Source organism: Lissotriton helveticus, chromosome 8 (genome assembly GCF_964261635.1).
Source record: "Lissotriton helveticus chromosome 8, aLisHel1.1, whole genome shotgun sequence".
NCBI classification, from domain to species: Eukaryota; Metazoa; Chordata; class Amphibia; order Caudata; family Salamandridae; genus Lissotriton; species Lissotriton helveticus.
The window spans coordinates 1,693,770,297-1,693,783,180 of NC_136069.1; the positions used below are offsets into that span (position 1 = coordinate 1,693,770,297).

The 12,884-nt window shown below is 42.9% G+C and overlaps 1 protein-coding gene across 1 annotated transcript in view; it reads right to left on the bottom strand.

The window, feature by feature from the left end:
• Nucleotides 1-4,968: 4,968 nt before the first annotated feature.
• Nucleotides 4,969-12,884, bottom strand: part of LOC144774122 (extracellular calcium-sensing receptor-like) — a 122,158-nt gene continuing 114,242 nt past the window's right edge. Inside the window, exon 9 of the mRNA XM_078659146.1 lies at nucleotides 4,969-5,888. Coding sequence (XP_078515272.1) covers nucleotides 4,969-5,888 — 920 coding nt within the window. The remainder of the gene's footprint in view (nucleotides 5,889-12,884) is intronic.

The window sequence follows — 12,884 nt, forward strand, 5'->3', positions numbered from 1 at the left end:
TCGGACAGCTCCTTCTCGGACAGCTCCTTCTCGGACAGCTCCTTCTCGGACAGCTCCTTCTCGGACAGCTCCTTGCGCATGTACTTCTGCTTGTACTAGTAGCCCATGCAGTTGTTGTTGCGGCTTTGGTTGTTGAATAGTACTTGTGAGATGAGTTAAAACCTGTGTTGATGGCGTGCTGCTACTTTCTTGCGATGATCCAACATCACTGGTCGTTGGTGATTCAACAACTAAACAGGCTACCTGTGCAGCACTCATGGTGGGCCTTTGTTTTTTTGGTTGTTGTTGCCCAAAAAATGTCTTGGTTGAGCAACCAGTCGCCTTGGTAAGTGGTGCCACTTGCTTCTTCTTCTCCTTAGTAGAGACATCTTTCTTGGAAGAGGACCTACGGGCACCTCTTTTTGGAGCCATCTTCTTTAGATGTCGGAACAACAGGCCGCAGCAGCACTTCTTCCTGGCACTGATGCTCAACGATGATGATGCGTAGTTTTGTGCACCTAAACGCAAACGAAGACAGAGGAACATCAGTAAATATAAATGTTGCATATGTAGCGCTTGAATAAACAGTTAGCAAGTAGGCATTTATGAATACACACGTGCACACCACACAATATGGAATTTTCAAAATTAGGATTTGCTAAATTTTTGGGAAACAGGAATTTAACATTGATCCAAGAGAGCACACACACAGAGGGTTGTGCTTTCATGTACCCCTGACTCCGCCTGGGCACAATGGGTGAAAGCAAGGCACAATGGGTGTAGGCCTATGTCTCAAAGCTCACTGCCTGCCTTCAAAATGGCCGCTTGACCCCCCCATCCACATGGCCAGGACCATGCCTCAAAATGGCCACCACCAACATAGCCAGCACCCAACCCCTACTCCAAAAAGTGAAAACACACAACACAAATCAAATCACCACAATCCAATGCCATCCATCCATTTTCAGAAGGCTTATGCTGCCTGCTGGTGGTTTTCCGGTGCAAAATTGCATTTTTTACAATTTCGCGAGTGCGAGATTGTTGCTTCACGGCGCGAACGTGGCAAAAACCCACAAAATCCGCGAACAGACCGATTCTGGGCCCCCCTGGGCATAATGGATGACATCAGAGCACAGTGGGTGCAGGCCTATGGCACAAAGCACACAACTTACAAATGGCCCCTAGACCCCCACCCACACGGGACCAGACAATAAAATGGCCCCCACCCCCATAGCAAGCCCCCAACACCACCCCAAAAAGTCCTAAAACACACAAAAATCAGCACAATCCAATGTCATCCATGCCCTGGCCAGAATCATGTTAACAAAAATAATTTCAACAAAACAGTTGTATCATCCATGCACCCATAAATAAGCCTGGTGGTTTTCAATTCATGTGCAGCAGAATTGTAATTTTTACAATTTCGCGAGTGCGAGATTGTTGCTGCGCGGGACACGAGCAGTGCGAACACAAGCAAAAACATCCTCAGCTCGCGAACTTGCAGATTTCCCCCCCAAAAAAGTCGAAAAAAAACAACACACACAAAAATCACCACAAACAAACAACATCAACTTACTTCTTTGTGAAATCAAAATTCGAATCCAAAAGTAATCCAAAAAGCCTCAAATCCAAATATCCAGCAGCAACCACAAAAAGTAATCCTTCCCAGTCAAGAATGATCGAAAAGTGGCCAGGAAATGGAGGAGCTTGCTGGACAGGAACAGGAAGTTGGAGACTGGGGCACTTCCTTCACCCCACCCCTATGGGAGGAGCTTGCTGGACAGGAACAGGAAGTTGGAGACTGGGCCACTTCCTTTACTAAGTAATTTTTGTACTTTCGCTAGTGCGAGATTGTTCCTGCCCGCGCCGCGGACCGCGAGCAGCGCGAGCAGTGCGAACACAAACAAAAAATCCGCTTCGCGCGGATTTTGCGTATTCTCGCCGCATCCGCGAGAGTTCGCGGATTGCGGATTCTCCGAAAATACGAAAAATCCGCGAGCGTAACGGATTTTACGCCCATGCTTACTCCATACACACTGGGACCATGCTATCTTGTTCTTATCAACACATTATTCAATGGGGCAGACACTTGATCTGAGTGCTCACTGTGGCCCCCATGAAAAAGCTCCTCTAATAGGGAAGGGGCTATGAGAATCATTATTACCTATGAAAATTATGGGGCATATTAGCAAAAACCTCATTTAAATTATTGCTATTTTAGCGTCAGGAAACTGCTGCTAAAATGGCGACAATGGGCTTGCTAAGATGCGTTATAGAATTCCAATAGAAGCCCATGTTTAGATGTGCAGGACATCTAACCTGGGCTTCTATTGGAATTCTATAACACATATTAGCAAGCCCATTATCTCCATTTTAGCGGCAGTTTCCTGCCGCTAAAACTGCAATAATTTTAATGAGCTTCTTGCTAATATGCCCCTCTGTGCCTTGAGCCCAATCCCAGCCAGACTCAGGTTTGTCTTCAAAGACATTTTTTGCTCTTGTTGGACTCCTACTGACATCAAATTCTAGTGAACCTTTCTTTAAAATAATTATCCTACATTGGTTTCATAGAGATCCTGGGATGCAAATCAAACCCACTTCACTGGCTTTAACCAAATTCAAATGAGTGATTCCAAAAACACACCATGGCCCAGAATCCTTATCCGGTTATCATTGACCATATCACTTCTGTTTTGCTCTTCCCCTGAAGTAAGTTGTCTCTAGCATGCTAGATGAAGAGGCCCTGAAATTAACTGAATTTGCATTTGTTACCAAGATAATAGATGCTGCTTGGTGAAAGCAACAAGGAGAATGATGCATGACATTAATGGTATGAACATATCCTTTAAATTTACCCAGATGTTCACCAAAACCATATAAATACTGTATTTAGCACTGTCCCATGATGCAAGCAGAACTGTGAATCCTCGCTCCAGGGATCCGTATAATTTTAAACGGAACATTCTTCACCATCAAACTCTTCTTGCCAAATGTACTTTGTCTACATTTCCGGTCTTTGACGACTATACCAACACCAACATAACCCGATTGCTCAGAAGTGTTCCAGAGGTGCCGTAGGTGAAACAGTAATGTTGAATGTTCCTTCTGTCCATCCTATATCTAAATGTATACATTGCTCTTAAATAGCCATTGAATCTCAAGTACTAAGTCTCCATTTGACTGGTGGGTCAGTAGGATCCTGTGATAATGTATTAGGTGGTGTAATATTCTGCAGCTGGATAGAACTTTACTACTAGACACTTGAGAAATATCTAGAAATTAGCAATTAGAAATGTGTAAATATTATTTTATTTTGATAACTTAAAACTGTAAAAGATAGGTAAATTGATAATGCAAAAGCTTGAAAAAACTGATATTCAAAATAACATTGAATATATGGTAACGCAAATTGCATATTATGGAAACAAGGAAGAAAACAATATACAATTTCCACTGCTTTATTTCAGTCAAGAAATACAGCCCGAAGTGTAGACAATAACAATAGAAAGATGGTTTACCAAATCATGGAAATCCTTGTTGGACTGTTGTTCTGTTACAATTTTACAATTGACCAGGCAGGGATCAGATTTATCATAGTGTGGGAGCAAGAACGACGCAACATTAAGGTCAAATTTATCAAGCCACAGAAGGCCCCCTTGCGTGGTCCTGCATGGCTTGATAAATGTGGAATAACGTAAGGCAGTGCAAATTGCTGCCTTGTGATACTCTGACCTAGGGAGGCAAATCCTGCTTGCACAAAAACAATCCTGCATGCAACGCAGGCACCCTTGCACCATGATGCAGGGTGCCTGCATTGGTGTATGTTAAATACAGTGTGTTCCTGCCCTTTCCCTTTCACACAGCACCGGAAGGTGGCTTGTTGCACTGTATGAAATTTTGATAAATACAGCTCCAACTCTTTCAAAGGCAGGTATTGTCATGATGTCTTAAGATTGGGCAAATCACAGAATCTTGTTCTTTAAAAGAATACCAATCACTAAAGAGAAATGTATTTCTACCCCTACTTTTTTCTTAACCAGACATAAAATCAGGACCCAGTGGTTAACTTTCCTACATCCAACATTATGAAAAAGTAAATTTCCTTAAAATCAGCGCACAAAGGGGCAACCTCCCTCCACCTACATTCATTGCTTAGGCAAGCCAGAAAAAGAGGTGGAGTACAACACAGGCACAGTAGAAGCATTGAAGAAGCAAAACAGACTGCGGCAGTCCCATTGGAGAAAGTTCAGACGCAGGTAGGACACACTCCCACAGTTCAAGAAAGTGCTGGTTTATCTGCTTGGACCTTTCTCACTACAGTGACATGGAGGTTACATGGTAGAGATGACACAAATGCCAAGTAACTCATGTAGCGAGACGATAAACATCTGTACCAAGTGACCATAATCAGCAGATGCCTGAAAGCTTGAATTTCAGATCACCAGTCCTTCGAGATGCACATCACCAATGGGAAAGAAATCCCACCTGCTCATGCCAACTTTCAGTTGCTTCGCTCGATAGAGCCTTGAGTCGGATTCCATTGACATGCGCTCATAACATAATGTAAATAAACAGAAGGGGGCCTTTTCACAAAAGTGAACTTAGACCAAATGTCTAAGTTTAGACCTAAAATACTTTTAGTGAGGCCCATCTCTCTTTTGCACTTGCAAGTTTGTCTACAACAGCTGCCAGACTTGCAAACCTGAAAAGAATATATCATCTCTGATTTTCCATTGTCTCACATTGGAACATGCTGTAGGGTACCAGAGGCCCTGGGAAATTTAAACGAATACCATTATTGATTTGCACTTTAACCCTGCCATGATTCAAGGCATTGAAAGCATTCATTGGCCTTATGAATTTACAATTGACATTTCCCATCAGCCTCATGTGATAATACTGCAATACAACCCATATCAACTTTGACAACACCCACTTCCCTGTCTTATCAACTTTTTTGCTTCACACTAATATAAAGTGCATTGTCTATTATTCACTTTTTATAGACCCAAAACGCCTTTTTCCAATAAGTTTATTCCTGATGTTTCTTTCTGGTCTAACTAGGATAATATAACACTTGGGAAAGAATATGCATCCGAGAAGTCCAGCACTGGAGCACAGAATGGCAAACACCTCCACCGCCACCATGTACTTCCCCCGTGTGCTCAGGTACGCGGGGATGAAGGAGATCCACACACTGACAAACACCAGCATACTGAAGGTGATCAGCTTGGCCTCGTTGAAACTTCCAGGCAGATTTCTTGAAAGAAAGGCCACTATAAAGCTGACTATGGCCAGGAGGCCCATGTATCCCAGCATGCAGTAGAAGAAGATAGAGTCCCCTTCATTACACTCAATGATAATTTTTTCTTTGTAGGTTACAATGTTCATCTCTGCAAATGGTGGTGATTTCACCAACCAAAAAAGACATATAAGAACTTGTATCAGAGAAGAGATGAGGACTGTGCAGTTAGGAGTTTTCGATGCAAGCCAGCGTCTTGTTTGGCCATTGGGATGTGTTGATTTGAAGGCAATGACAACAACTATAGTCTTGGCCAAAACAGATGAGACGCTTATAGAAAATATCACTCCAAACACCGTCTGTCGGAGCATGCAGGTGAATGTCTGAGGAAGGCCGATAAATATGAATGAGCAGAGGAAGCAGAGCATCAGGGAGGTGAGAAGAAGATAACTGAGCCCTCGATTGTTGGCTTTGACGATGGGAGTGTCTTTGTACCTAAGAAAGACTCCTAGGACAGAACAAGTAATGAAAGTCAAGAAGACAGCAGAAGTGGTAAGTGTGAGTCCGAGGGGTTCTTCAAATGAGAGAAACTCTCTCACTTTTTGGATGCATTGATCACGTTTTTCATTGGACCATTGGTCAATGGGACATTTTATACATTCATCTCCTTCTGAAAAAGGAATTAAATTAAATTAATGTTTGAAAATGAACTTCAGCAATATAATTCACATTGAAAGATTGTATGACCTTTACATTTATGCAACAGTTTATTTATTGATTTAGAGTTTGATTTGCCTACTTTATAGGCATAAAGAGTATCTCATTTGCCCTCAATCAACTCGTATTTTTTCGCTTCCCTAAACTCATATTAGTAGGGAAAGGAGCACATTAATGTCAACAAATGCTTCACTTAATAGCTACGTTGTTGAGGGGGGTATTTCAGAGAATGAGTTTTGAAAGGCTAGCCCTTGAAACTTAGCTGGTTTTAAATCTTCTCTCATAAAATAGTAAGCATTACATCAGTTGGTTGAGTGGGTTGGCTCTGTCAAGGATGGTCGTCTTCTCAGCAGTGCCTAGGAACGTTTTCTCCGTTACCATTAGTGGAGGTTTGGAAAAGCAGGAGATACATGAGCGGGAAGGCCCTCCCCCTTCTTCTTAACTTCAGTATTGAGCTTTTCTTAATTTATCTCATGCAGACACCTATTTATCTAAGCTGCACTCCTGTGTTTACGCCTTTACTTCGGTGAGTGATGTCTGCCATCTTAACTATTGCTGAGCAACATCTTTTTTTCAAATACCTCGAATATATATCTTACCAAAAGCTGACACTTCAATGATTCTGCAGTGTATCTGCACTACTTTATACAAAATAAGAGCCTAGTTGGTTATTACAATGAATCTTTTTGGCTTAGAGATTTTCTTTTTTGTCTCAACCATCGACAACAACGTAGTTGTGCGTCATGGTAATTCTACTAGCAAGAGGTTATAACAAGATCCTCCTTAACCCAACAAGCCAAACTGCTCTGCTTCCTCAGAGTTACTCATGAAGGCAATCAGAGTCCATAGACAATATGTTGATGAAACAAAAAAAAGACTTCAAACTCTGGATCTGAAATTGCTTCACATGGATACGAGAGTTACTGAAGCAGGTCACCAGATACATAATTTGCATGACACCGCAGGAAAAATAAAATCTATGCAAGCAGAAATCTTTCTCCTTACAGAACAAACAGAAGATCATGGAGAACAAAAGCATGAGAAATAATCTTAGAATGTATAGTTTGCTGGAAGCTGTAGACGGGAATTACCCACATTAATTCTTTCAATCTTTCATTCCTAGGTCCAGCCTCCCCTTGCCTGTGAAGTTATCTGACCAGTCAAGGCCTTATCAGACCGAGCTCACTTGTCTAAAGGCTCCTGCCTCACTCCTTCAGCTCTTTCTTCTGTTACCCACTTTGTCCAGCTCCTGTTCTCTCTTTTCCTTCATCCGAGCCTTGGCCTCTGCCAAGTTCTTTCATCTTTCTGTTCTCTTTGCTTGTTATGTTTTTTCAATCAGTCACTTGTTTTCTGATTGCTTTCTCTTTCACACCCCATGATTTTGTGTTCTGTTCACTCATTTTGTTAATCTTGGTATCCATTTATCCGCTTCTTTCTTTTTGGCCCCTTGTGACTTTTTGATCTTTCACTCATTTTCTTGTACCTTTTTCACCCATTTTTGGCCCTCTGTCCCCTCTTTTGTGCTCCCGGCATCACCCCCACTCCCTTCCTGTGCCTTTTTTGGCATACAGGCTCCCCTTCTTTATTTTTTCTTTCTGGCGCATTACCTTCCCGCCTCTTCTTCCAGTGCCCCTGCAGCTTAACCACTGCTTGTGCACTCCTCTCCCGTCCCAGGACTTACCTAATTGTGACTGCTGCGCATCTGCAATGCTGGTACTCTGAAGGTGCGCCAAAGGCAGGCCCAACTGCGCTCATCCCCACCTGGACCACACCCATCTCTTCCCTACTGCTGTGCCATGCCACACTTCACAGTAGGAGCCTTCACCTGCAACCACTGCTGGTTCACCTGCAGCAGCCGACCCACACACCCCACACAAGCACTTCCAACACCATCACCACCCCCACCTAACACCACATATGTACTGCAAACCCACACCCTAACACTGACTCACGTGCATTCTTCTCAACACACGATCTCTCAGCAAACATGCAACTGAATCTGGGATCTTCTGGGAAGCGATGCACTGGGTACCTCTTTCTGATGGAAACCTGGCTCAACTCCACATTGGCATCCAACATCATCGCCACAGCAATCTCATTTGGCAACAAGATTGCATGATCAGACCAAAAGCCAGTAGGAGAACTCACAGTCATCTACAAAGACTCAATCTAGTGCTTCATATCCACAGTGAGGGCCACCCCATTTATGGAACATCTGCACTTCAAGTTGCAAATCTCCGAAAACTTTATCCTGAACAGAACCCTTGCCTACAGACCACCCGGACTGTGAGTTACCTTCACCAGCCTCTTCCAGGATTTCATCATCTCTCTCAACATTGATTGCGAAGCCTTCAGACTCCTTGACCACCTCAACTTGCACTTAGAAGAAAGGACTGATCCCTGCTCCACTGCACTCCACGAAAGGCTGAACAATATAGGACTAACGCAGCTTGTCACAGAACCAAACCACATAGCAGGGCACACACTGGACCCCATCTTCACCACCATCAAGATCATCAAGTACAACTCCACCTTACTGCTCACATTGACACACCTCTCCATCCCCTACTTCCAAATAAACACATATAAGCCACCGCACCCACCAGTGTTAGGCTACCCAGCTTCATCTGGTGCAAAATCTCTGGAGCTGAATGGTTCAATACCTTCAGCACAAATTAACCTAACTCACTGACAACCTCAACGAGAACATCAACAACTGGATCAAGAACTGTGCAGACGCCCTCCCACCCATGATCAAACACAATATGCAAAGAAGAAAGAACAAGCAGGCCAGCTGATACTCACAGAACTCTAGAAACTCCACAGACACTGCAAGCAGCTAGAATGAAGATGGCGAGCCAGCTATGAAACTACCAATAGAACCACCTACTAGGCTGCGCTCAGACGCCCACATTAACAACTAAGAGACACCAAGGATAGAGCACTAGCTGACACAGCAAAGGGAGCTCCAGCAGCTGCAAGGACATCTTCTCGATATTCAAGGACTTCACCACATCCCCAGACTCTGTCAACAGCATTACCCTCTCTAAAGAACTCTGCAAAGACCTATCAAACTCCTACAGCACCTTCATATATGAACAAGACCCCAGTGATCTGTTCAAAAACCTGCTCACCACCTACCAAGAAAGCCACCTGACTAAATGGAAAACTGTCAGCAGAAAAGATACATCAATGAACATGCAGACCATCCACTCAGGAGTCAACTTTGGCCATCACCAATCAGCATCCCCTCACCCATCTCATCCATAGCGCCTTCACATCCTCCACATTACTGGAAGACGAGAAGCATGCAGTGGTCAACATCCTCCTCAAGAATCCGTTGGCCGGCAAGAGCCAAATGAGCAACTTCTATCCTATCTCCCTGCTCCCCTACCCAGTGATAGAGAAGGCCATTAACAATCAACTTACAACCCACCTTGATCAATACCATCTGCTGGACATCACTCAATCAAGAATACGAAAAAATCACCACACTGCAACAGCTCTTATAACAGCCATCAACTGCATCTGGACCACCCTGGACCAAGGAAAAACAGCAGCCTTCATCCAGCTCGACTACTCTGGAGCATTCAACACTGTCTTCCACAACACTCATCGGAGTATCTGCTCCTTTCTCACTGTAATAACCCAAAAAGTCAGATTATCACCCTTCACATCAGGGGCCAAGAGCCTTATTTGCAGGGTCCTACAGGGATTGTCTCTCAGCCCTACCCTGTTCAATGTCTACATGACTCCGCTTCTCAACATCATCCGATCCCAAGGCGTCACCCTCATTTCATACGCTGATGGCACCCAATTCATCCTCTCGTATCAGATAAGACAACCATCACCATCGCCAACTTCACCAATTGCATGCCCTGGTAGCAAAGTGGATGAGATCCAACTGCTTGAAACATAGCTCTGACAAGACAGAAGTAGTACTAGTCTTCAGAAACAGGATCTTCCAGTGGGACACCACCTGGTGGAGGACAGAGCTAGGAACAATACCAAATGACTACACCAGAAATCTAGGAATCATCCTGGATGACAAGTTCAACATGCCGGCAAATGTGAATGCAGTGCGTGCTGTCTCCTTCCAAATCCAACTTATTCTATTAAAGATCTTCAAGTTGCTGACACAGAACACTAGAGACTTCATTACACAAGGACTCATCAAAAGCATACTCAACTACGGCAACACACACTCCACACCAGAATCCCCAAGCAGCTACTACACAGGCGTCATATCATCTAGAATGCTGTTGCAAGGCCCATACTCAACCTCCCAAGCTACACCCATACCTCATCCAATCTCAGAGCTCTCCACTGGCTCGCCATTCATAAACACAGCCAATTCAAACTCCTTGTACAAAGCCTTCCACAACACTGGGCCAGCATACCTCATCATACCTCCTCCATAGTATACACTGTCACCAGCCTGCCAGACAACTACACTCAGCCTCACTCTCACTCACAGACACACACACCACATTCACAAAAGCAGAGCAGAAGGCTGCTAATTCTCCTACATTGCACCAAAAGCATAGAACAACCTCAGAAAAAACATTTCAGAGACTACTCCTCACTTTGGAATTCTGCAAGAAACTGAAGTAGTAGCTCTTCGAATAAATCTATGGGAACCACACACCTACACACATGCTCAAGCTCCTGGATTGCCTGGCAGGTGATTTGTGTGTTAAGTAAATCATCAGAATTTTAACATAACATACCATAACAAATCATAAAATGACTTAGCATAACATCACATAACAAAGCATAACATTCTCAACACTTTAAATGTCCCTAATTCAACATCTTTAAACATACTGAGAACTCACATCTCCACAAAGCAAGGGATACATCATCACTTTCCAATCTTAGGGATGTGATACTTCCATATTTTGAATACACTGATCACTTAAAAGTCATCACTATGGCCAAGAATTTCAAGGTCAGGCAACAAACTATTATTTTCCTACAACGGAGAGAGAGGAACTGTAGAGCACGGAAATAAATTCCTTGACATTTTGGTCTCCTTCACCATTGTCTTTTTAAAGTGACTTGTACTAATAAGGTAACTACTTATGACGATCCGCTAAGCTGAAGACGTTTTTCAATGGATATAGAGGAGAGGACGTTGCAACATTTTGATCTGTAAACTCCTACAGTGTGAAACTCCTCTCTGTTTATTATTATTTGATGGTTGCTATTTGATCCTAGACACTGTTTTTTCTGCAATGATTCTCCTTTTGCTGTTTTTAATATTAATAATATTTACCCTCTTTTTATATATTTATCCTGTCACTCTCTTTGCTGTGCCTGATGTATACATACACAGTGTGAAAGTGACCTTCCATGGGTGTTGCTGTAGGTGTTCCCACGCAAACCTCATGGAATCTGAAGCATTTCTGGATTCACGAGGAATCGTAAATGTTTGACTGCATCAGATTCTAACGGCACTCCAGGGATGCACAAAAATGAGAAATATCCTTATTTATCCTCATTTGTTTCTCTCTGTATATGCGCTGCATTTTGCAGCATACATAGAAAGAGGAAACACCTCTCATGATTGCACCTTCATGCGCCAAAATATTCACCCCCTAAAACACAAACACCTTTGCACAATGGCACATGGGTGCCTGCACTGGTGCATGGCTTCCCTTTTTGGTCCAGTGTAGGGGAAAAGGCAAGGAATGTGCAGTCATGCCCATTTCTTTTGACACAGGGCAGCACATTCCCTGGGTGCTGCCTTCCACCAAAACCTTGTAAATGATGCTCTCAGGGCTAAATTATGAGTTTGGTGGTCCATCAGATTGCCAAACCCATTGTGGCTGTCCGTCCACATGTTGTAATACCATCGGACCGCCACAACTGGCGGGGTATTCCCGATCCCACGGCATTGGCACAGAGGTGTGAGGCTGTAATATACTAAATCGTCCATGCCATGCACCACCATGCTTTGGCATTCCCTCAGCTCTGGCTTTCTAAAGCTCACATATGAGCCTTTGAAAGGTTCCGGTGTGACAGTGCCAAAGCAGGATGCCAAACCTGGATTGCAGTTGTAATCCAGAGGGCGGTCTGCCTATGGGTTTGGCGGTGTTGCAGCATTGTGCGGGCATGGAGGCTTGCATCAACACTGTAACACTTGCAATCAGGCATTAACTTAGTAATTGCTTTTTGCTGATATTGGAGTGATTCCTTTTCCAGGTCAATCCCCAGTTATAATTCATCTTGATTTTGCAACTATTTTGTTGGGATCAGAAGATGGAGGGTCAACAATAGACTCCAACCTAACCAGATTTCTTCTCAGTCATTTGAATTATTTTTTAATTTCAGTACTCCTCGATAAACTTCATATAGTCTGGAGTGCTTCAATGAGCAGCAAGAGGAGTTATAATTAGAATTGGATAGAGTAAGTCCAAATATTGTATTAGTAGTATTAAAATATTTGAACACACCAACTACACTACTAACTCCTAAAATTCTTTGGAAAAATTAATTAAAGCCACAATTCAGTTCATTCTTTTTAAGTGTAGTACAAGATGTTATGGAGGTCAAAAAAAGACTAGTAAATTATTAGTTAAGTATTTGAAAATCACAAAAGTACCAAGGTTGATGCTATTTACAATGATTGCAATATATTTATCTTCCAAAGCAAGAGTTTGTCTTTTAAAAATGGAAAATCGAACAACCCCCACACCATGGGAGTTTTCTCACATGATGTGGATGTCATCTTTTATTTTTACTGTCCTTCACCTCCCGGTTTTGTTGAATAAATATTGTATGAAGATAATTGCTAGATGAAATTGCCTCTTCTTATCATTGCGTGGTCACTTGAATTCAATAAAAATATGTTGGTTTCCATTACATCATTACACAGAGAAGTATTTTTTTTCTTCAAAGTGATAGTTTTCAAACATGAATTTAGAAACATTCCCCCTCCCCC